The sequence below is a fragment of the Erinaceus europaeus genome, chromosome 10 (assembly GCF_950295315.1).
Source record: "Erinaceus europaeus chromosome 10, mEriEur2.1, whole genome shotgun sequence".
Taxonomy (NCBI): domain Eukaryota; kingdom Metazoa; phylum Chordata; class Mammalia; order Eulipotyphla; family Erinaceidae; genus Erinaceus; species Erinaceus europaeus.
In genome coordinates, this window is record NC_080171.1 from 23838121 (window position 1) to 23862100 (window position 23980).

At 37.3% G+C, this 23980-nt stretch overlaps 1 protein-coding gene across 4 annotated transcripts in view; it reads right to left on the reverse strand.

Annotated features, from left to right (window-relative positions):
* Positions 1-1131: 1131 nt before the first annotated feature.
* Positions 1132-23980, reverse strand: part of IL33 (interleukin 33) — a 54744-nt gene continuing 31895 nt past the window's right edge. For 2 of the 4 annotated variants that reach the window (XM_060199301.1, XM_060199302.1), the window contains exons 2-9: positions 23179-23264; positions 20434-20562; positions 9882-9995; positions 8778-8873; positions 8029-8136; positions 7393-7443; positions 6158-6255; positions 1768-4585 (exon numbers count right to left, since the gene is read on the reverse strand). In XM_060199301.1, coding sequence (XP_060055284.1) covers positions 4361-4585; positions 6158-6255; positions 7393-7443; positions 8029-8136; positions 8778-8873; positions 9882-9995; positions 20434-20515 — 774 coding nt within the window. In that variant the 5' untranslated portion in view covers positions 20516-20562; positions 23179-23264 and the 3' untranslated portion in view covers positions 1768-4360. Of the gene's footprint in view, positions 1585-1767; positions 4586-6157; positions 6256-7392; positions 7444-8028; positions 8137-8777; positions 8874-9881; positions 9996-20433; positions 20563-23178; positions 23265-23980 lie in introns of those variants that run through there. The other 2 variants (XM_007536083.2, XM_060199303.1) reach the window with 2 other exon arrangements.

The following is a 23980-nucleotide window of genomic DNA, read 5'->3' on the forward strand; positions in this document are numbered from 1 at the left end:
AAGGTGTATAGGTATTGTTGACTAAAAAAAAGAAACTTCTATATAGAAGTGAAGCTTTTTAGACATAAACAAACTATTTCTAGCTGATTAAATCAACAATTTTATTTTCAGTCCTCTCCATCTCTACTCCCACGTAGTGATCTTTTGAGTTTTTAGTCATTTTACACATTCAAATAAAGCTCTTTAGACTGCCACTCAAGACATAAATGTAAATATTTGAAGAATAGACAAAAAGTAAATTTTATGCTATTATCATTTATGATACATAGACATAGACAATTTCTTTCCAGTAATGTGTGTTATGGGCTATTAAAATACAGGCAAATTTGTATCCAAGGGACATGTGAACCCTTATGTTAAGAGCTGCATCAGTCACAATAGCCATGAAGTGGAAGCTGCCTACATGACTATCAACATATGACTGAATAAAGAAGTTATGGGACATATATTCAGTGGAATATTACTCTGCAATTGTGTTCCTTAGGACAAAATGGATGGAACTTGAGGTGATTATGTTTAATGACATAGTAAGGAGGTGATAAACAACTTCTGGAGATGGTTTCACTTAGAGATAGAGAATTGAAACACATCAACTTGCAAAAAAGTAATGAAACTGTCATTAGTACTTTGTGAGAACAATGGTTGCTATTGCTGGGGAGAAAGAACACAGCATTTTGGTGATGTGAGCTATATAAAACTATACACTTGTAATCCTATAATGTAAACCATTATTAAATTATTAATAAAAGTGATATGCAATAAATGACAAAATGCCATTACACACTGAATACTTTAATAAAAATATGATTTAAAAAGTTTTTTTTATTATCTTTACTTATTTATTGGATAGAGCAGTCAGAAACTGAGAGGGAAGGGGTGATAAAAAGGGAGAGAGACAGACACCTGCAGACCTGCTTGACCACTTGTGAAGCCTCCCCCCCTGCAAGTGGGGACCTGGAGCTTAAACCTTATGCATTGTAATATGTATGTTCAACCAGGTGCACCACCACCCAGCCCCCAAGGCATTTTTTTTAAACCAAACATGAAAAAATAGTTGAATCAGGTTGAAATATATCTAAAAAGGAGTCAGAAGTCTCAGATTAAAGTTCTTTTTTTTTTCTTTTAAATTTCTTTATTGGGGGATTAATGGTTTACAGCCAACAATGAAATACAATAGTTTGAACATTTTCACATAACAACACAATCCCCTGAGGTTAAAGTTATTTTTTAAAATAATTTTTTAATATTTATTTATTTTCCCTTTTGTTGTCCTTATTTTTTTATTGTTGTTGTAGTTATTATTGTTATTTATGTTGTTGTTAGAACAGAGAGAAATGGAGAGAGGAAGGGAAGACAGAGAGGGGGAGAGAAAGATAGACACCTGCAGACCTGCTTCACCGCCTGTGAAGTGACTCCCCTGCAGTTGGGCAGCTGGGGGCTGGAACGGGGATCCTTCAGCCAGTCCTTGCACTTTGCACCAAGTGTGCTTAACCCGCTGTGCTACCGTCCCACTCCCGAGGTTAAAGTTCTAATGCAGATTGGATCTTGGGTAAAAGTCCTGAACACTTCTTTTGTGCCAGCCACCTTTGGATTATAAGTGCAAGAGTGAAAATACATAGTCCTTTCTCTGGAAAATATTACTTAGTATGGAATCAACAGAAATAACAGACAAATGTCTTATTCCAACATTTGTGGATTCAGGGTGTGATTATCATCATGCAAGCATTTCAGAATATTGAGTCATTTTATGATAAAACCACTAGAATCTTATATAGTTTTTAAATGCAGTTTATTTAAGAATATAAACAGTGAAAATAGATATATTTAGTTAATCATTTAAAGTATATAATACAGATGTACATGGTCAGCATATAATGTTTTCCAGAGGAGATGATATAGATTCTGTTTGTATTTTTATCTTTATGGTAAATTTATTAACAAAGTAGCAGAACAAAGATATTCTATAATTATTTTCTCTCATATAGTAATTCTCAGAATCTTTTTATATTATGTTCTACTAGCAAGTATATTAAATCAATCTTAACAAATTAGAAAAGATTATATTCCCAGGAAAATGATATTTTATAAGTATTATGTTAATATATTTATTATATATTGTTAACATTACATCAATGAAAACTCACTGTTAAAATCCATAAGGTTTTAAAATAAGTAAAAACTATCCCTTTAGTAGTTAAAAAATGTTATATGGTTGAGTTTACTATCTAAGTAATAGTAAAACACAAAGGTGTTCAATAACACATATTGCCATCAATAGGTTAATGTAAATTCTACATTAGTAGACAAAACAGAAGAAGAGTATTGACACCTACAGGTCAGGCAATATGAAAGTGAACCAGAAGGTATAAAAGGTGTATCAAGGACAGAGGTGGTCAAAAAAAAAAAAAGAATGAACATAAATCTAATGCATATTCCATACTAAGCAGAATTAATGGGTATCAAGACAACAAAAAAAGATGTGTATAGGGGATGGACAATACCTCATCTGGTAAAGTCTTCTGTGTGTGAGGGCCTGTGTTTAAAACCCAGCACCACAGAAGATCACCATGTACAGCATCAGGAGAAGTTTCATGAGTGGTAGAATAGTGTTGTGGTGCTCTCTCTCTCTCTGCCCCCTCTCCCACCTCCCCCCAACACTCTGTAACTCTATGCTTTCTCTCAAAAATTAAAAATAAAACACTGGGTTTGGAAAATCACTTGGTGATATCTCATATGCATGCCACACTGGGTAAACTAATAAATATAACATTAAAAAATGAGGTTGGTCATGCATGCGGATGAAAAGATTAAGAGTAAAAAAATATTTCATTGTGACAACTAAAGCAGAAGTCACAGAGAATGCGAGTTGGGGACCCATGCACCATGGTGGAGTACTTACACACCAGGAGTGGGGTGCAGAACTCTATCACAGAAAGAGGACATGGGCAGCGGCACAACAGGTTGAGTGCACGTTACCATGCGTAAGGATCCGGATTGGAGCCCCTGCTCTCTATCTGCGAAGGGGACATATTACGAGTGGTGAAGCAGGTATATATCTTTCTCCCACTCTATCTCCTCCTCCCCTCCCAATTTCTCTTTTTTCCTATAAAATAAAAATAGAATAAAAAAGAAAAAAAGAAAGAAAAAAATGTCCACTGGGAGTGGTGGATTTGTAGTGCTGGCACCAAACCCTAACAATAACACTGGTGGCAATAAAAAAAGAAAGAAAGAAAGAAATTGTACCCATGTGACAACTGCCTTGTAAATGATTGTTTCCCTAATAAAACAATAAAAAATAAGTCACAGATAGATTTGGGGAGGCCAGTCTTGCTAGTAAATGGTATATCACAAACATAAGGTATAGTCTGCCATTCAAATTATAACTATTAGATGTGAGGGCGATCTGGCTGCGACATCTGTCACCCCACTGATCGCCAGGGTTGATTCGGCTGATCTGGCTGGCTAGGCGGTTGTCCCCTTCCTCCCTCACCTCTCCATGTGTGCCCCTCCTGAAGCTGCGTGCTTGGTTGAAGAGGACGGCCTTTCCTGAATAGAGACGGACCAGTGTTTGGTCTAGGGTATACGAGCTAGAACCTGCTAGAACCTCCAAACAAGCTCTCAAATTGTAACTATCGTCCCAAGTCATATCAAGGCTCAAGTAGGTTAGAAGGCTTCTGGATCCATAATACTTGGGTTGCATGGTACTTGGATGTCCCAGTGTATGTTGGGTGTGGTTCACTGCTTTTGACAAAAATGTTCTAGTTTGTTAGATATCTTCAGTGATTCCAACTGGATGTTTGAACTGAAATTAACTCACTTCCCAAATGTAAGAGTGTCTTGCTTAAAGTAAACTAAGTAGTTAAATGTGAGGATTTAAAAGTAAAGTAAAAAAAAAAATTTAAAAAGCTGATCTCTGAACAAACTTAGTGTTTTTTTCTAGCTGTGGAATGGTCAATCTGTGTAGCATTTGTTTATGTATTGCTTCTGGAAGTAGCGAAAATCACACTCCTATATAACTCTTTAAAATAGATTCTTATCTAAAGTGACACTAGAACTAAGTCTGAACTCCAAGTTTAAAGTCTAATTTCTCTATGTAAAGTGTGAAAAAGTAAATGTATGTCTGAATCTTTTCATAATGTTGGCAAGTCCCTTTATGTACTTACTCTACTATGCCAATACTTATATTGAACAAGTACTGATATAACAGATATAAACAAAACTGAAGGATTACAAAAACATTTTTATACATAATAAGAAAACATTCCATAGTGTAGTAACACTCTTCATTTCCCTAAATTTTGTTTTTTTCTTTCCTTCTCTCTTATTCTTTCTCCAGTGGTAGCTATTTGAGTTATCCAGCCTATGATGCATAACTTTCCATTATGTTCATAGAAAGCTTGAATAGGGTACTCTCCCTATTCTGACCCTCAGTTTGGTTTCCTACTTGAATTAAAGCGAGCTGGTTATCTTTAACTCCTATAAACACTCCAGGATTGCTCTTACATTCAAACCGAACAGTTTCAGCAGTGTACCAGTGAAGGAGAAAGTAGGCCTTGTCTGGCAACGACTTTTCACATTTTTGAAGCTGAGGAGACAAGAGATAAGATAATATGTGAGTGAAAAGTTCAGAGTCATTTTTACATCACTGTATTAGAAACTAAAGAGGAGTGCTGGTGAAATAGCTTGCTTGGATAGTGTATTGCTTTGCTATGTGTGCAACCCAGGTCTGAGCTCAGCTCCTACGATACTAAAGAAGGCTTTGGTCTCTTTCACACTCTCTGCCTCTCTGTCTCTTAACAATGGCAACAACAACAAAGTAAAGGGGAAAAATTACCTACAACTTGGTATTTCTAGCAAACTTAATTACTGAATAGGGCATCAGATAGGGGACTGAGGGGTAGGAGTAGGAAGAATGATTAGAAGGCCAAAGCCAGTGATTAATTTTATTCATTGATACGCTCTGAATGACAGTATGACTTAAAATGACTCAATCTGGATTCAGCAATTCTGGATTTTACCTCTCTTTTGCCAGTGCTATTACTGAGATTTGGAGACATAACTTTATTTATTTATTTAATTAGAGACAGAGAGAAACTAACAGGGAAGGGGGAGATAGAGAGGGAGAGAGGCAGAGAGACACTTGCAGCCTTGCTTCAGCATGTGTGATGTTTCCTCTTGTATGTGGGGACCAGGGGCTTGAACCTGGATCCTTGTGCAATGGGATGCAGTTATTTAACCAGGTGTACCACCTCCTGGCCCCCTGGATATATTACTTTATATCTCAAGATTCAATTCTAAGTCTAGCCAGTAAATCCTCAAATTATTTACAGACATATGAGTGACTGAAATGATCACAGTTTTGAACCACTAATTTTTAAAAATTTTATTTACTTATTATTGTATGGAGACAAGTAGAAATTGAGAGGGGAAGGGGAGATGGAGCAGTAAAGAGACAGAGAGAGACACCTGCAACTCTGCTTCACCATTCGTGAAGCTTTCCCCCTGCAGGTGGGCACCAGGGGCTTGAATCCAGGTCCTTGCACACTGGAATCTGTGTGCTCAAGCAGGTACACTACCGCCTGGCCCTGAACCACTAATTCTTGACCAATGGTTTGTCATACTGACCAATGATGGTTTTAATATACAATTACTATAAGAATTAAATGAGACAGTAGGTGTAAAACATTTAGCACAGTGCTTAGCATACAACAGGGGTCAGTATGGGTCAGCCCTTACTGAGTTGCCATATTTATCAAACACTTTAAATACTTAGGTATTTTTGTCAAAGGACATACTACACGGCATACTGTAGCATGTATACTTTGCCAGGTAGTGCCACTGGCAAGCCCCTAGCAGTGCTCTTAAAGTTCAATATGCATATGAGTCTCCTGTACACTTATTAAATAGCTGTTGAGTACTCTGAAAATTCATTGTTTCTAACAAGTGCTCAGGTAATACTGTACTGTTGGCAAAGACTAGATTTCATCAGCAGGATTATATATGCCACCCCCACTTTCCCTACTGCAGATGCAAGTTACTAGTAGTCACTGTTTTACATATGACAGTATAAGCAAGACTTCTTCAAAAAGCCCCAAACACACAAATTCATACAAATGAATAAACTTAGCTGTGATAGTTTTGTGCATATTTCTTTTACCTCCACAGTCTGCTCCTCATTGTTGGCCTGCAACCATAAATCTTTGCCTTTTCTTGGACTCATGCTCACCATCAATCCTGGGCTGTTAACATTATCACCTTGAAAGTAAAAATAGATATATACAAATTAGAGTTAGGACTCATAACTTATTTTATTTTTAATGAATTTGACATCAGAAATAGAGCACAACATGTCATGTCAGATACCTACTTCATTTGCCAAGATGTTTCTTAGAAACATTTGCACCCAAATGAAACTTTAGTGTTATCAGTTTTGTAGGGGGTAACTGAAGTAGAAGGTACAAGGTTAATTCATATATATATATATATATATATATATATATATATATATATAGTCATAGGATAGCAACTCTACTGGATATTTTGTTTTTGTATTCCAAGCCCCATATTTACATGGCTAAATCCACTGATAACTGTCACCTAATATCCAACTTTTTTTCCCCTTTTGTTGCTCTTGTTGTTTATCGTTGTTATTGTTGTTGTTATTGCTATTGTTGTTGTTGGATAGGACAGAGAGAAATGGAGAGAGGAGGGGAAGACAGAGAGGAGGAGAGAAAGACACCTGCAGACCTGCTTCACCGCCTGTGAAGCGAACCCCCTGCCAGTGGGGAGCCAGGGCTCGAACCAGGATCCTTACAGCAGTCCTTGTGCCTTGTGCACTTAACCCACAGTGCCACTGCCCAGCTCCCCCAATATCCAACTTTTTAAAAATAATATAATAATAGAGCATTTTCCAGCCTACCATCTTGACACTATGTTGAAGCGATGTTACTAAATTCTGAGTAATGTAAAAATGAATGGAGGTAACAGGTACAACTTCTAGGTTGTATTCATTAAAAGGAAAGAAAGTATATGCATTCATTTTTCCTTTTTCCTTGCTGATTAGATACTAAAATGGCACAAAAGTTATGAACCATATAGATGCTGCAGAATTACAAAGATAGGAGTCAAAACCCCAGACAATTTGTTAAGCAAGCCATTTTAGCTCTGACTAAGGTAGAAATTAAGTTTGTATAGCTCGTGACACCATTTTGGATCTGCTTAATGTAGCCAAACATTAATCCTAACTATTAGCTATTTTTGGGTGGGATGAAGTAAACCTCTGATTCTGAGATCTGAAGAGAATTCTGAGGATGCCTTACTTTCCCATGGAGGATTTTTGGATTTATTTTCACCTCAAAATTAAAAATTTGAGCATTCAACCCACTAAATTACCTGTTTCATTTGAGGAAGATTGAGCTAGATGAAAATCTAATAACACCTTGTCTGGAAGAAAACACATAAAATCCCTTTGGTGAGATACAATTTTGTCAAAAAAAGTTTAATTCCTATATTTCTACAATGTAAGAAAATAAGACATCTCTTTCATAATATAGCAAGAAAAGTAAAAATTTGATGCTTCTTAAAAAGTTCTCACAAGTATAAGAACATAATACGTACTGGATGAGTTATCCAATACAGTTTATGAAATTTTATTCATGTCACTATTTATACTACTTAACAGGGGTTATACTTTTGTGACATTGATAGAACTGGAAAGATCCAGTGGGTAATTTAGGAATATCAAGTACATGTGATACCTCTTTCCTTTTTCCTAAGAGGTATCAAGTCTCTGTCAGCAGTCTTCTGAAGCCTGACTAAGTTTCTGATATTTTTTAACGTAGTCATATTCAGAAATCCACAACTAATCCATTGGTATTAACAGAGAGCATGAGACCTACTTGCCATGTCTGAGTAATTTCATTGTCTCTGTTTTAGTAAATATACTTTTTAATTGTCATCATTACATTAGTATAGATACATAGAAGTATAGGGTACATCAGTATAGATGCACAGAAGGAAATAGCCTACCTTTCTCTTGGTCTTTAGGTAACTCTTCAACAAAGATCTCAGAACCTTCTTCCTCACAAATGAAAGTAATCGATTCATCCTTGTATGTACTCAGGGAAGCACAAAACTCTTTATCAAGTGAATATCTTGTTATTAAGAATTCAAAATATTCATTTCCATGAGCAATTATTTAGCAAACTTTTAAAATAACAACCCCCAAAATGTGTTTATTTTTCGTTTTGCAGTATGAGTCGTATTTGTTAGTGTTGGGTAGATGAAAGACTTTGGCACACGTTTTACTAGCTCAAAGGCTACAAGAATGGAATTAAAGGTTCTTGTCCTGCATGAAGGTCATATGTGAAACTATAATAGCTCTCTTTGTTGAAACTTGGGGAAATAGCTTGTTTTCCTCCTAAAGAATGACATTCGCCTCCATTAATAATGTATCTGGAATTACAGTCAATAGCAAGCTTTCCAACATAATCATGATATGCTGTAGCTTTACAATGCACTGGCTTTATTAGGACTGCTGTGGTGTACCTAGCTTGGACATGACTAAATGGGAACATCAGATACAAATGGATAGACCTTTGTGACACACATAAAGACATAAACTTAGGGATGCTTTCTGTATAAGTACTGCGCGCTAACCAATAATGCCACTGGAGCTCCTGGGGATGCTTTCTGGAACAACACTTGCCAGGGTTCAATGTCTTACCCTTCTCTCTTGTCACTCCTCCCCCCACCCACCCCCCCCCGACAAACCGCACCTCTTATAATTGGCATATCAGTTGCATTAGCAAGTCTTGGGACCACATCCTTGTAGTATTTCACAGAGCTCTTGTCTTTCAGCACTGATTTTTCTACTGCAGGACAAGGAGAAAAGATAGGCGTAGACTTAGTCCCTAACCTGCTCAGTTCCCATCTTTGAGGATTCCCAGTCAAGGCTGCTTGCTGACAATAGTAAATGACACCAGAACTTCAGTCATCACATAGCTATTTCCTGGTACATTTATACCCAGCCATTAAAGTCCAGCAGAATAAAAAAAAAAAAAATCTGTCACCTATGATATTAACACTATCAACATTTTTTACTTTAATAAATTGATCACCTCAATATAGACAAACATATACTCTACTTTTTTTTTTAGATCTTTAGGCAACTCTTCAACACAGTTCTCAGAACCATGAAGGCTATTCTCACAAACAGAAGAAATGAATGGAAAGAAAAAAGAGAAAGGAATGAACTTATTGTTATGACAAGTAAAAAATTCTGAAATTAAGAATTCAAAGTATTTGTTCTCACGAACAATTTTTTAGCAGACTTAAAAAAAAGTTCCAGAATTGTAACCCAGAGGGCTAACACTTAACATTTTAGTTTATGTCCTTTAGATTAATAATAATTTTTAAATAATAGAGGTATAAGGGGACTGGGTGGTGGTGCACCTGGTTGAGTGCACCTGTTACAATGCTCATGGACTCAGGTTCAAGCCCCCAGTCCTCCACCTGTAGGGAGAAAGCTTTGCGAATGGTGAAGCTATGCTGTAGGTGTTTCTCTGTCTCTCTTTCCCTCTCTATATCCCCCCTTCCTTCTCAAGTTCTCTCTGTCTCTATTCAATAAACAAATAAAGATAATTAAAAATATTTTTAAAGAAATAACAGAACTATATTCTTAACTTAATTTTGTTTTCATTGAGCATTGCTACTAAAATGTTTTTTACATGCCCCTTGGAAATTAGTTAACCATCCATACTCTTTTCAGGGAGGAAATTTTAGATGAGGAAATTTGTTATATATCTAGATATGGCAACTGAAAGCAAATAAATGTTCATCACCATGTTGGTGAATTACTAGGAAAGGTGGTTTCACCTTACCTGTTTTTGATGAATATATTTTGGTTATTTCTTTCCTAAAGCAATGCTGATTTTTTACAGCAGGACGGGAACGTAGATGCATCTGGTGAACTTTTTCAGGCTTCTGTTTAGAAGCTAAACAATCAAAAAAAAAGTGAGGTTATTTCATTTTATCCATTTTTATGCTTTCACAAACACTTAATGTAACAAGCCAAAAAAAGCAATCATAGAATCCAATTGTATTTAAGAATTTATAATTTTAGATTTTAAAGTTGTTAAGTAGAAAACATATGTATGGAAAGCGTATGTATGTAAAATTCCCAACTCAGACTCCAGCACTACTGCAATAAAAATTTAGTTAATAATTTCTATTGTGAAACATAGGAAGTATAGGAAAATTGAAACATAGAGATATGTTGGTTCAAGTCGTTTTTAACTGTCAAATTAGTTAAGGTTATGTTTTGCTGCCAAATGGGTCAAGAATAACTTCAGATATTTAGAAAAACTAGTCTTTTCAGAATCCTCTATTATGGGATCATTTAACACAAACCAATCTCTGCTTAATCACGGGAACACTGTTGTGCTCATATGAAATACAGAATTTTTGCAGCCAGGTGGTAGCACACCTGCTTAAGCACACATGTTACTACATGCTAACCCAGGTTTGGGCCCACAATCCCCAGCTGCAACAGGGCAGCTTCACAAGTGGTGAAACAGGTTTGCAAGTGTCTATCTTTCTGAGCAGATCTGTTTCTCTCCTCTCGTCTCCTCTCCTGGATCAACTAGGAATACCAAGGGAGACCACCTGAGACTGAAACAAGACAGGACTAGAACAACTACAGGAACCCACCAAATCACCGGTGAGTGACTTGTCTCAAGTGACCTCCCCCAGGGCTCTGTTCTGGCTCCTACGCTATTTAATATTTACATCAATGACCTCCCAGAAACTTCTTCAAGGAAGTTCATCTACGCTGATGACATCTGCTGTGCAACTCAGGCATCAAAGTTCGACATCCTCGAGGAAACACTCACGAAAGGCATGTCTCTGATATCTGATTACTGTAAAGAATGGTGACTAATCTTTAGCACTGCAAAAACGGTATCATCTGTTATCCATATACACCATGCCTCGGCCTCGCGTGAGCTTAATGTGCAGCTTGGCGATACAAGAATCCGGCACGAAGCCCAGCCAGTCTATCTTGGCGTTACTCTCGATCGCACTCTGCCATATCACAGACATCTCATAAAAACTGCAGCAAAGGTGGGCGCAAGGAATAACATCATTGCAAGACTGGCCAGCTCCTCATGGGGCGCGAGCGCTTCCACACTACGATCATCATCTCTGGCATTATGCTATTCCACTGCAGAATACTGTGCCCCAGTATGGTTCCGTAGACCCCATGGCCACTTGGTCGATTCCAAATTATATTCCTCCATGAGGATAATTTCTGGAACCATCCGTTCCACCCCGGTTCCATGACTGCCAGTTTTTTTTTTTTTTTAATTTTTATTTATTTATTTATTTATTCTTTTTGTTGTCCTTGTTTTGTTGTTGTTGTGGTTGTAGTTATTATTGATGTCATTGTTGTTGGATAGGACAGAGAGAAATGGAGAGAGGGGGGGAAGACAGAGAGGGGGGAGAGAAAGAAAGACACCTGCAGACCTGCTTCACCGCCTGGGAAGCGACTCCCCCTGCAGGTGGGGAGCCAGGGGCTCGAACTGGGATCCTTCCGCTTAGCGCCACCTGCGCTTAACCTGCTGCGCTACAGCCCGACTCCCATGGCTGCCAGTTCTTAGCAACATCGCCCCGCCAGATATTCGTCGGGATGCGGCATCATCTAAGTTCATTTCCCACGTCTACGCTCGACCGGACCTGCCAATATACTTGGATATCTTCGCCCACCCTGTCCAACGCTTGATGTCTTGTCACCCAATCTGGTCCCCTACACTTACACTGAACTTCTCTGTTCCAGTCTCTTGGAAACAGAGTTGGCAGTCAGCTGAGGTAAAGAACAAACACCTCATCACAGACCCCTGCAAGCATCAACCCAGCTTTGACCTAGCGCGTTATGATTGGGCCCTCCTCAATCGCTATCAAACAGGCCATGGCCGGTGCACCGCTATGTTCCACCGCTGGGGAGCCAGATACGACCCGAACTGCCCCTGCGGCTACAGACAGACTATGACCCACATAGTCAATGACTGTCACCACTCCAGATTCAAAGGAGGTCTAGAAACTTTACGTCAGGCTCAACCTGACACTGTTGACTGGCTACGGAAGAAGGGCAAACGCTAGAAGAAGAACCGGTGAGTGCAAACACGTGGCTGGTGACAGAGAGGAGCCTAGGGAGAGACTAAGTGGCTGGTAACAGTACGATGCTCTATCAGTTGAGACACCACCTCCAGTCTGTACCACCAACAAGGGGACAGCTGAAGGGAGGAGAGGACTTTCCGGAGACTCACCAAGTGCAACTCTGAGTCTCCATTGCTACTGCCCTCAGAATCTGGAGCAGCAGGAGAGAGGGACACCGGGGGACAGAGATCTAACCTGCAAATTCAGGAGACCTATACCTCGGTAGCATAGTTGTGGGGCTGTGAAAGTCTCTTTACATAACCACCGGACTATCTCTGCCACACCCTGCCTTATCTCTTGGTTAGGAGTCAGTGATTAATTTAGAAGCCCTCAAAGAAGAAAAAAAAAAAGAGGCTTTTAAATCACTGAGCCCCAACTCAGGGATTAAAATACTATTGAAACAACTGTTAACTTCCACCACTGTGAACCCTTTAATTACCTTACTTAGACACAAGTCAATCCAGGAAATAGTGATCAGTAATTTGAAAAGTACTAAGAGAGGGAACTCATAACATAATATATAAAATGGATAAACCAACAAGAAGAAATATTGGAGAAAATAATCAGGACAACAGTCCAGCTAAAAGCCCCCCAAAGGGTGAAGCACAAAATAATGAGTTCAACATCCAAACATTAGCTAAGGAAATAATCACAGGAGTGAGTAAAGAGTTTGAAAGAATTGTAATCAGAAATATAGGAACAACAAATGAGACTCTGGAAGAAAACACTAACTATCTCAAGGTTATTAGAGAGCGGAAAGCTGAAATATCTGAGCTAAGAACACAGCTAGCTGAACAAGCTAAAACAGTATCAGAACAGGGAAACAAAATAGATGAACTCCAGAAAACAGTAGAGGGCAGAGAGAATAGAATCAATGAGGCTGAAGACAGAATTAGCAAGATTGAGGACGAATTAGAGACAACTAAAAAAGAAGTAAGAGATCTCAAAAAGAGATTAAGAGATGCTGAAAACAACAACAGAGACCTATGGGATGACTTCAAAAGAAATAATATACGAATTATTGGCTTACCAGAGGAAGAAAGAGAGGGAGAGGAAGGAAGCATTCTTCAGGCCATAATAGCTGAAAACTTCTCTAGTCTAGACAACATCAAAGTCATAAAGATTCAAGAAGCCCAGAGGGTCCCAAACAGAATTAACCCAGACTTAAAGACACCAAGACACATCATATTTAGAATGGAAAGGAATACGGATAAAGAAAGGATCCCGAAGGCTGCAAGAGAAAAACAAAGAGTCACTTACAGAGGAAAACCCATAAGATTAGCAGCAGACTTCTCAACATAAACATTACAGGCCAGAAGAGAATAGCAAGATATCTATCGAGTGCTCAATGAGAAAGGCTTTCAACCAGGAATACTATATCCTGCTAGACTGTTATTCAGAGTAGATGGAGACATCAAAACCTTCTCAGACAAGCAACAGTTGAAGGAATCAACTATCACCAAGCCTTCCCTGAAAGAAGTTCTGAAAGGTCTTCTATAAACAGTTAGGCCATCATAAATAGGACATATATCAGAACACTCTAAAACTCTACAAGAATGGAGTTAAAATATCTTCAATCTTTGATATCAATAAATGTCAATGGCCTGAATTCACCTATTAAAAGACACAGAGTAGGAAGATGGATCAGAAAACACAACCCGACAATATGTTGTCTACAGGAAACCCACCTAACTCAACAAGACAAACACAGACTTAAAGTGAAAGGATGGAAAACTATCATATAAGCCAATTGCCCACAAAAAAGGGCAGGAACAGCTATTCTCATATCTGACATGATAGACTTTAAAATAGATAAGATTTAAAAAGATAGGAATGGACACTACTTAATGCTCAGAGGATCAGTCAATCAAGAGGACTTAACAATTATTAATATCTATGCACCCAATGAGAAGCCATCTAAATACATCAAACGTCTACTGAAAGAGCTACAGCAAATATATTAACAGTAACACAATCATAGTAGGGGACTTCAACACCCCACTCTCTCAACTTGACAGATCATCCAGGCAGAAAATCAATAAAGACATAAGAGAGCTAAATGAAGAGATAGATAAACTAGAACTATTGGACATTTTCAGAGTCATTCATCCCAAGAAACTGGAATACACATTTTACTCAAATCCACTTGGGTCATTCTCAAGGATAGACCATATGTTAGGCCACAAAGACAGCATCAGCCAATTCAAGAGCATGGAAATCATCCCAAGCATCTTCTCAGACCACAGTGGAATTAAACTAACACTTAACAATCAACAAAAGATTAGTAATAGTCCCAAAATGTGGAAGCTCAACAGTACACTTCTTAACAACCTCTGGGTCAAAGAGGAAATCAAGGAAGAAATCAAAATGTTTAGAGACTTCAATGAAAATGAAGACACAAGCTATCAAAATATTTGGGATACAGCTAAGGCAGTACTGCGACAGAAGTTAATAGCTATACAAGCACACATTAGGAAACAAGAAAAAGCACAAATAAACAGCCTGATTGTACATCTTAAAGACCTAGAAGAAGAACAACAAAGGAATCCTTAAGAAACCATAAGGACAGAAATCACTAAACTTAGGGCAGAAATAAATAACATTGAGAATAGGAAAACCATACAAAAGATCAACGAAAGTAAATGTTGGTTCTTCGAAAGAGTGAACAAAATCGACAAACCTTTAGTCAGACTCACAAAACAAAAAAAGGAGAAGATCCAAATAAATTGGATACTAAATGAAAGAGGAGATATCACAACAGACAACGCAGAAATTCAACATATCATGTGAGGCTTCTATGAACAACTATACACCACCAAGCTAGAGAACCTGGAAGAAATGGACGATTTCCTAGATACCTACCAACTCCCAAAACTAGGTAAAGAGGAAGTGGATAATATGAACAGGCCCATCACAGCTAATGATATTGAAACAGTTATCAAAAATTTCCCCAGAAATAAAATTCCTGGATCAGATGGTTTTACAAATTAATTCTACAAAACATTCAAAGAAGAACTAATACCTCTACTTTTAAAAGTCTTCCAGAAGATAGAAGACACTGGAATACTCCCTGCCAGTTTTTATGAAGCTAACATCACTCTGATACCAAAAGCAGACAGGGACACAACCAAAAAAGAAAACTACAGACCAATATCTCTGATGAACATAGATGCTAAAATACTGAACAAAATTCTAGCCAACCGGATACAGCAATATATTAAAAAGATTGTTCATCATAACCAAGTGGAGTTTATCCTAGGCATGCAAGGTTGGTTTAATATACGTAAATTAATCAATGTGATCCACCACATCAACAAAAGCAAGACCAAAAACCACATGGTCATATCAATAGATGCAGAGAAAGCCTTTGACAAAATACAACATCCCTTTATGATCAAAACACTACAAAAAATGGGAATAGATGGAAAATTCCTGAAGATAGTGGAGTCTATATATAGCAAACCTATAGCCAACATTATACTCAATGGTGAAAAACTGGAATCATTTCCACTCAGATCAGGTACTAGACAGGGCTGCCCACTATCACCATTACTATTCAACATAGTGTTGGAAGTTCTTGCCATAGCAATCAGGCAGGAGCAAGAAATTAAAAAGATACAGATTGGAAGAGAAGTCAAACTCTCCTTATTTGCAGATGACATGATAGTATACAGAGAAAAACCTAAGGAATCCAGCAAGAAGCTTTTATAAATCATCAGGAAATACAGTAAAGTGTCAGGCTACAAAATTAACATTCAAAAGTCAGTGGCATTCCTCTATGCAAACACTAAGTTAGAAGAAATTGACATCCAGAAATCAGTTCCTTTTACTATAGCAACAAAAACAATAAAATATCTAGGAGTAAACCTAACCAAAGAAGTGAAAGACTTGTATACTGAAAATTATGAGTCACTACTCAAAGAAATTTAAAAAGACACAAAGAAGTGGATAGATATTCCATGTTCATGGGTTGGAAGAATTAACATCATCAAAATGAATATATTACCCAGAGCCATCTACAAATTTAACACTATCCCCATCAAGATCCCAAGCACATTTTTAGGAGAATAGAACAAATGCTACAAATGTTTATCTGGAATCAGAAAAGACCTAGAATTGCCAAAACAATCTTGAGAAAAAAGAAGAGAACTGGAGGCATCACACTCCCAGATCTCAAATTGTATTATAGGGCCATTGTCATCAAAACTGCTTGGTACTGGAACATGAATAGACACACTGACCAGTGGAATAGAATTGAGAGCCCAGAAGTGAGCCCCCACACCTATGGACATCTAATCTTTGACAAAGGAACTCAGACTATTACATGGGGAAAGCAGAGTCTCTTCAACAAATGGTGTTGGAAAAAATGGGTTGAAACATGCAGAAGAATGAAACTGAACCACTGTATTTCACCAAATACAAAAGTAAATTCCATGTGGATCAAGGACTTGGATGTTAGACCAGAAACTATCAGATACTTAGAGGAAAATATTGGCAGAACTCTTTTCCGCATACATTTTAAAGACATCTTCAATGAAACGAATCCGAGTACAAAGAAGACTAAGGCTATAAACCTATGGGACTACATCAAATTAAAAAAACTTCTTCACAGCAAAAGAAACTACTACCCAAACCAAGAGACCCCTCACAGAATGGGAGAAGATCTTTACATGCCATACATCAGACAAGAATTTAATAACCAACATATATAAAGAGCTTGCCAAAATCAACAACAAGACAACAAATAACGCCATCCAAAAATGGGGGGAGGACATGGACAGAATATTCACTGCAGAAGAGATCCAAAAGGCCGAGAAACACATGAAAAAATGCTCCAAGTCTCTGATTGTCAGAGAAATGCAAATAAAGACAACAAGGAGATACTACTTCACTCCTGTGAGAATGTCATACATCAGAAAAGGTAACAGCAGCAAATGCTGGAGAGGGTGTGGGGTTAAAGGAACCCTCCTACACTGCTGGTGGGAATGTTAATTGATCCAACCTCTGTGGAGAACAGTCTGGAGAACTCTCAGAAGGCTAGAAATGGACCTACCCTATGACCCTGCAATTCCTCTCCTGGAGATATATCTTAAGAAACCCAACAGACCCATCCAAAAAAGATCTGTGTGCACATATGAGCTTGCCAAACTCATGTACAAACTATTGTACTTACTGTTGAATGTAAAACATTAATTCCCCAATAAAAAAAATCAGAAAAGAAAAAAAAGTGTCTATCTTTCTGTCTTCCTTTCTGTCTCCCCCTCACTTCTCAATTTCTGTCTTATCAAATAGAAAGGAGAAAAAAAAGGAAATAATAGTTAACAGGAGTGATAGATTTGTAGTCCTTGCACCAAGCTCCAGTGATAACCCTGGTGGCAATAAAACAAACTGACAAACAAACAAAAATACGCATATATAATCTTTTCTACCTGTTTAATGAAAAAATGTGTGTGTGTGTGTGTGTGTGTGTATTAATGTAATACCAGGAAGTGAACCCAGGACCTCAGACATACATAACTCTTGAGTGTTCTCCCTGACCCAATTTTTAAATACTATAGTATTTTAAGTACTAATTAGATAGACAGAGAAAAGGGGGAAAAGGAGAGAGAGAAAGCAGCACAGGCTTATGCAAATGAGCATTGTCATTTCCTGTCTCCTTTCTCCCTAAGGGTGGTGTCTTATAGCTTTTTTTTAAAAAAAAAATTTTTAAATCTTTATTTGATGGATAGAGACCGTGAGAAATTGAGAGGGAAGGGGGTGGTAGAGGGAGAGAGACAGAGAGACACCTGCAGCACTGCTTCACCACTTGTGAAGCTTTCCCCCTGCAGGTGGAGACTGGGGGCTTAAACCTGGGTCCTTGTGCACTGTAACATGTGCGCTCAACCAGGTGCACCACCTCCTGGCCCCATCTTATAGCTTTTAAAGAAATTATCATAACTAGATATATCACAACAACAGCATGATGAAATCCTTTTGGCAGAGCTGACGAGGAAGCAAGGAGTTCAGAAATCTTTCTATAGTTCTATGACACAGAGGCCAGACTATAAGTGTCAGGGGTTGTAGACACAAAATCATTTTAATTTCTTCCCAAACACCCATTTTTTAAGCATTTGTTCTACATGTAGTTTTTTTTTTAATGTGACAGAGACAGAAATAGGGTGACAAAGGGGGAGAGAAAGGGAGAAAGAAAGAAACCTGCAACCTTGTTCTACCAGTTATGAAACTTCCACCTGCTTTTTCACCATAACAGAACACCTGTGAACAGACTCAATCTAGATGAGTGATCTAATTCACTTTTAACGTATGTCATAGGTTGTCATAATTGATAAGGTCCTAGTGTTGTTAGTTCATCAGGTTTTTTTTTTTTTTCCTTAGAGAAACCACACCTTTAGCTTTTAATGCACACACACAAAAATATCTTTCAACTTTTTCAATGTTGTTTCACCAAACAAGTACATCAGAGCTTGGAGAGACAGCTAGCTCACTGGGCAGGGCACATGCCTTGCTATGCACAGTGCCCAGGTTCATGTTCCCTGCACCACATGGAAGGTCCTGTGGCACCAGAGGAAGCTCTGGTGCTATGGTCTTTCTCACTCTCTCAGTGAAAAAGTATCAGTAACATTGTGCTGGATGGTTGCATGTTAAGGTTCCTATATTGTCACCACTGCTTAGTTACATAAGGGTTCTGAATTGGCAGGAAAGAGGAAAAGGATGATGGCTGTGAAGTACAGTAAACTTCAGAGAAGAATGGCTTGCCCCTAGGGAATTGCTTCTTAGAAACTGAGAAGGGAATGACTTCCAGCTCATGAAGTCCTTACTCTAGCACCCTAATGGCGATTAGAAGTCACATGGGGTCTGATGAATATATATATATATTGATAGTGATTGGATTGCTAAACTGTGACATTGTGATTATAATAGATCCTGCTAGTTTGAGGGAGGAGAAGAAATTAAAGTGTGCTTTTGTGTTTTGTTGTTTGGGAGCTCAAGTAGAGGATTTAGACATGGGCATTTGCAGGTCAACTACACAGAATATTTTGACTCAACAAAAATAAATCTCACTTAACTGTAATTTTCTGGGCATTCAGAAATTACAGTCAAATTAGTGTTTTCTCTGGTACCAGGGAGGAGTGTGGGTGGCCTGAAGTCTCAGAGAGGAACAATAACATCATCATCAACAACAACAAAACCCCAACCAAACAAAATAGATACTCCTTGATACTTTCTTTTCTAATCTAATGATCAATGAAATGGAACTGAGAATAAAGACAAGGATACATCAGTGCTAATACCACACCATACCCACCACCAAGGTTCCATATCTCCACTGTTCAACCTCCCAGGGATAACCACCATAGTTCTCACAACTCTTACAAATAGTTTGCTTGCTTCTGTTTTGTTTGAATTTTTTTTTGGTGTGTGGGGGGGGAAGTTCATGTAAATCAGATCTCTAAATTCCACATATGAGTGAAACCATCTTGTAATTATCTTTCATTTATAATTCTTTTCTTAAGATAGATTACTTTAAAGATCCAGGAGGTATTTTATAGTTATGATTATATCTGACTTTATTTGCCCTTTAACTTATTACAAGTCCTTTGAGTTGACTTGAACCTCATTTGGCTGATTCTACTTTATCCTCAAAGAAAGGAATTATTCAAATATATTTACTTTTACTTTCTCCTTTATCAGAAGTCACAAGACCACAAGCTGGATTCACTGAACTCTTAATAAATGTTCATTTAATGAAAGTGTATCTTTTAAGAGTTTGTTAATTTGGGAAAGAGTTTGGGATCTGGTGGTTGGAGGTATGAAGAAGAGACAGGGTAGATATGAAAAAAAATATTTATTGTCATTACCAGCATGTCTATATGTAGTCAGTTTAAAACCAAAGACACATATTCATTCCTTGCAATTTTAACTTGTGTGTTTTTTTGAATAGGTAGTATGTACAATTGTAGAAAAAAATAAAGATTTAGAAAGAGATTATTAAAAACCAATGTGAGGGGCTGGGCAGTTGTGTACATGGATGAGCTCACATGTTACCATGTGCAAAGACCCAAGTTCAAGCCTCTAGTCCCCTGAAGGGGAGAAGCTTCATGAGCAGTAAAGCTGAGATGCAAGTATTTCTCCTCTATCTCCCACTCCTCTGTTTCATGTTCTGAAATAAAAGGACAATTTAAAAAAAGCAGTGTGTAAAATAAATGCTAAAGTTCTTACCTTTCACATTAGGAAATTGTGGGGTTTTAACTGCTGAGTTGTTCATCTTTGATTGGGGAACTTTGGTGCTTTTAGACTTCATTTTTTCAGACTTCTTTTGGATTAAAATATGGTGTGAGTTCAATTCAACTTGAAAGCAAACAGACACAATAATTATTGTCTCAATATAAAATTACAATATAAATGTAGGGAGAAAATTAAATTTGAACATAACAGTTTCAACATGTGCCCATACTGGAATATAGTCAGATGACATAAAGAACTGCACAGAAACCTGAAATTTCACTTGTTGGGTCTATTATCAGTAGTAACATTATTATAGAACTGCTGAGACTTTTATTATACTTTAAAATAAGTAAGTAAATATATTGATGTTATAGTATTTTCACCATAGGGGAAAGGAGAAACATGTAAATATAAAAGATGTCAACTGAAAAATCCTGATAGTGTTATATTTGAACTAACACTTTCAGAGTGCTCATATTTTAGTTTCTAAATACTTGTAGGGCCAAATATGAAGATTTGGGCCTCGACAAATAGAAGTGAACATGGAATATCTTGTTACATCAGTGCGCAATGAATTATTCAGACTAGTAAAGTCATGTCACAGCAATCTGGAGAGAAAAAAAAAAGAACATGACTGGAGGCATCACACTTCTGACTTCAAACTATATTACAGAGATACTGCAATCAAAATTGCCTGGCACTTGAACCAAAATAGAGACAAACCAGTGGAATAGAACTGAAAGCCCAGAAATAAGCCCCTATACCTATAGACAATAAAATCAGTTGTTCTAACAGGGTAGAGAAGAAAGATAAACTTTATTTACCTCTAGTTTTGTCACTGAATATCTCCAAATAGACTGAAATTACAATTTTTTTTATCTAGTGTCCAGGTGAGGGCTCACCAGTAGAGGACACATGTTTTTAGGAATTGTGATAACAGTTCAAGACCCTGACCTTCACCTACATAGAGGAAGCTTCATAAGTGAAGGAGCAGTGCTACAGTTCTCTCTCATCTCTCTCTCTCTCAAAAAGTAAAGAAAAGGGGGGAAAATATGACTGCTAGGAGCAGTGGAGTCATGTAAGCACCAAGTCCCAGCAATTATCTTGGTGGCAAAAGCAAAACAAAAGAAAAACACGTTTCTTGGTCTGGGTAGAACTAGGATTACCTGAAGCTGTTTATGTCTAGTCAGTGTCCAGCAAAATTCATCAATGGTAGGACACCTCAAATCTGCTTGGCCTTGGAAGTGAATACTGTTTACCCATGGTGGTGAATATTATTGTCTCATAACTTGAGATTTCATATCAATTCTTAGTTTCTTTCTCTGGTTAGTCGACCTTTATTAATCAGAGATATGGAACACTTAGAGTTAAATATTAGTTATTATTTTACTGAGCTCTTAACTATGTGGAGTAGGAGGCAAGGGTAGGCTAAGATTGGAACCTTAAGTGCCTTGACCAGAATCACTACAATAGGACCAGAATCTAGACTTCCATTTCTATGCCAGAGCTTTATTTTATTCAATCTCTAGACTTCCATCTTTATGCCAGAGCGTCCTCATTCTATCTTGTCTACTTGCATGTCTCTGCCTCACTCATTATAAGGAGAAAGAGAGGGAGGGAGTGGAGAGAGAAAAAGAGAGAAAAAGAGAGAAAAAGAGAGAAAAAGAGAAAAAGAGAGAAAAAAAAAGAACTGGGAATTTAACTTCAAGAGTCAGTTGTCCAATTCCTTTGAAAGAATTAATTTCTAAATATGGTAATTAATTTGAAATTATAAAATGTGGGGTAGTTAGGTAACCTCTCAATACACTGTAGAGAAAACAGTTTAAGGAGCTGTATGGTGAGACACCTGGTTGAGTGCACATGCTACAATACATAAGGACCAAGGTTCAAGCCCCTGGTTCCCACCTGCGGGGGAAAGGTTTGCAAGTGATGCAGGTGTCTCTTTCTCTCTTCCTCACAATCTTCCCTATCCCTCTCATTTTCTCTTTTTCTCTATCAAATAAATAAATAAATAAAATATTAAAATCAGTTTAGGAATTCCTTTGCACATGGTAGATATTCAAGTAGTGTGCAATTTGCATTGCTGAATTTGTTTATTTGCATGCACTCTTTTACCCAAGAATTATTATGTCCCAGAAAAAAAAATGTCCTGGACATTTAAAAAGTCTGCATTTTCAAATAAATTTGAGAATGTTCTACTTTATTTTCTACTTCTTGGGAAGACAGAACACTAGCATAGTATAACTGTTGACAGCCCTTCATTGAAGAATGCTGAGTACCTATGTTTAAGTAAGTATTTAATTATTTAATCTTGTAGCCTTGTCTAATAATACCCCATGGCCTAAATTGAAAAAAACAACACACTGGGATGAATACAGCTTTTAAACAATAGCTTCCAGAGATAAGCAAGGTAAATAAGAAACTGAGATAACATTTTTATGGTGGCATCATTGTCACAGAGGTCAGTTGCTTTTCAAGTATCACGTGATAATGCAAAAGCATAATGAGGAAATATTTACAAGCTCTGTTCTGAAGACAAGGCCCTTTCTTTATACAACCTACAGATTTTTTTTGTCTGACAAAAATATTATCACTTTTTTCAGACTGAAAATATATTATTTAATGTCCTATGTTTAGACCAGAAATAAATTTCAGAACATAAAAACATCACCATTTTTTTTCGCTGCATTTTCCAGTAGCACATGGGAAATAATCTTATAAACTGGTTAGCATACTCACCTAGGTTATAAATGTGAAGGGCTGGTCTCAGACGATGAGGTTTCCTGTTCTCACTTGATAGTTGTTGATGCAGCTATATTCCAACTCTATATATACACGTACAGGAATGAAGCAATGATCAGTCACAGCACTTGATGAGTGAGGTAATGCAAACACAGATTATTGAATGAATTACAGTATGTGGAGCATAGCATATTTCCATAAACAGCTCTTAGATTATTTTAGCTATAGCATTCTCAGTGAGTTATACCTGTTAATAATTAAATCTATGATATAGATTCTATGATTGTACACTCAGCATAGGGTATACAAGGGCACAGATTGTTGTTAACTTCTTTATTATTTTCCATAGAGCATTGAAAACTTTTAAAATAATTATTTCTGGTTATAAAAGTAGTGTATGTATACTGAAAAAGATGTAGATGGCAGTAAAGCATATATGTGATGGATTTCAACACTTTTTCAATGCAGAGATATTATTTATGCCTATTATAATATAAAAATTGTCATGTTGGGATTTGGAAGGTGGATCAGCAGTAAAGCATCTACCTTTAACACATGAGGTTCTGAATTCAGTTATGCCACATGAGAGCAAGAAAGAAAAATGAGTAAAACTCCATGGATAATGGTTTTTTTCCATGTGCTCTCTCTTTCTCTCTCCCCCTCTCCTCTCCCTTTCTTTCTCCCTCTCCCAAAAAATAAAGTAAATTTTAAAAAAAGGCTATAGAGGCAGATCAACAGTAGAGTATATAACATCCTAAATTTGATGTCCAGTACTAGTTTAAAATAAAATAAAAAAAAA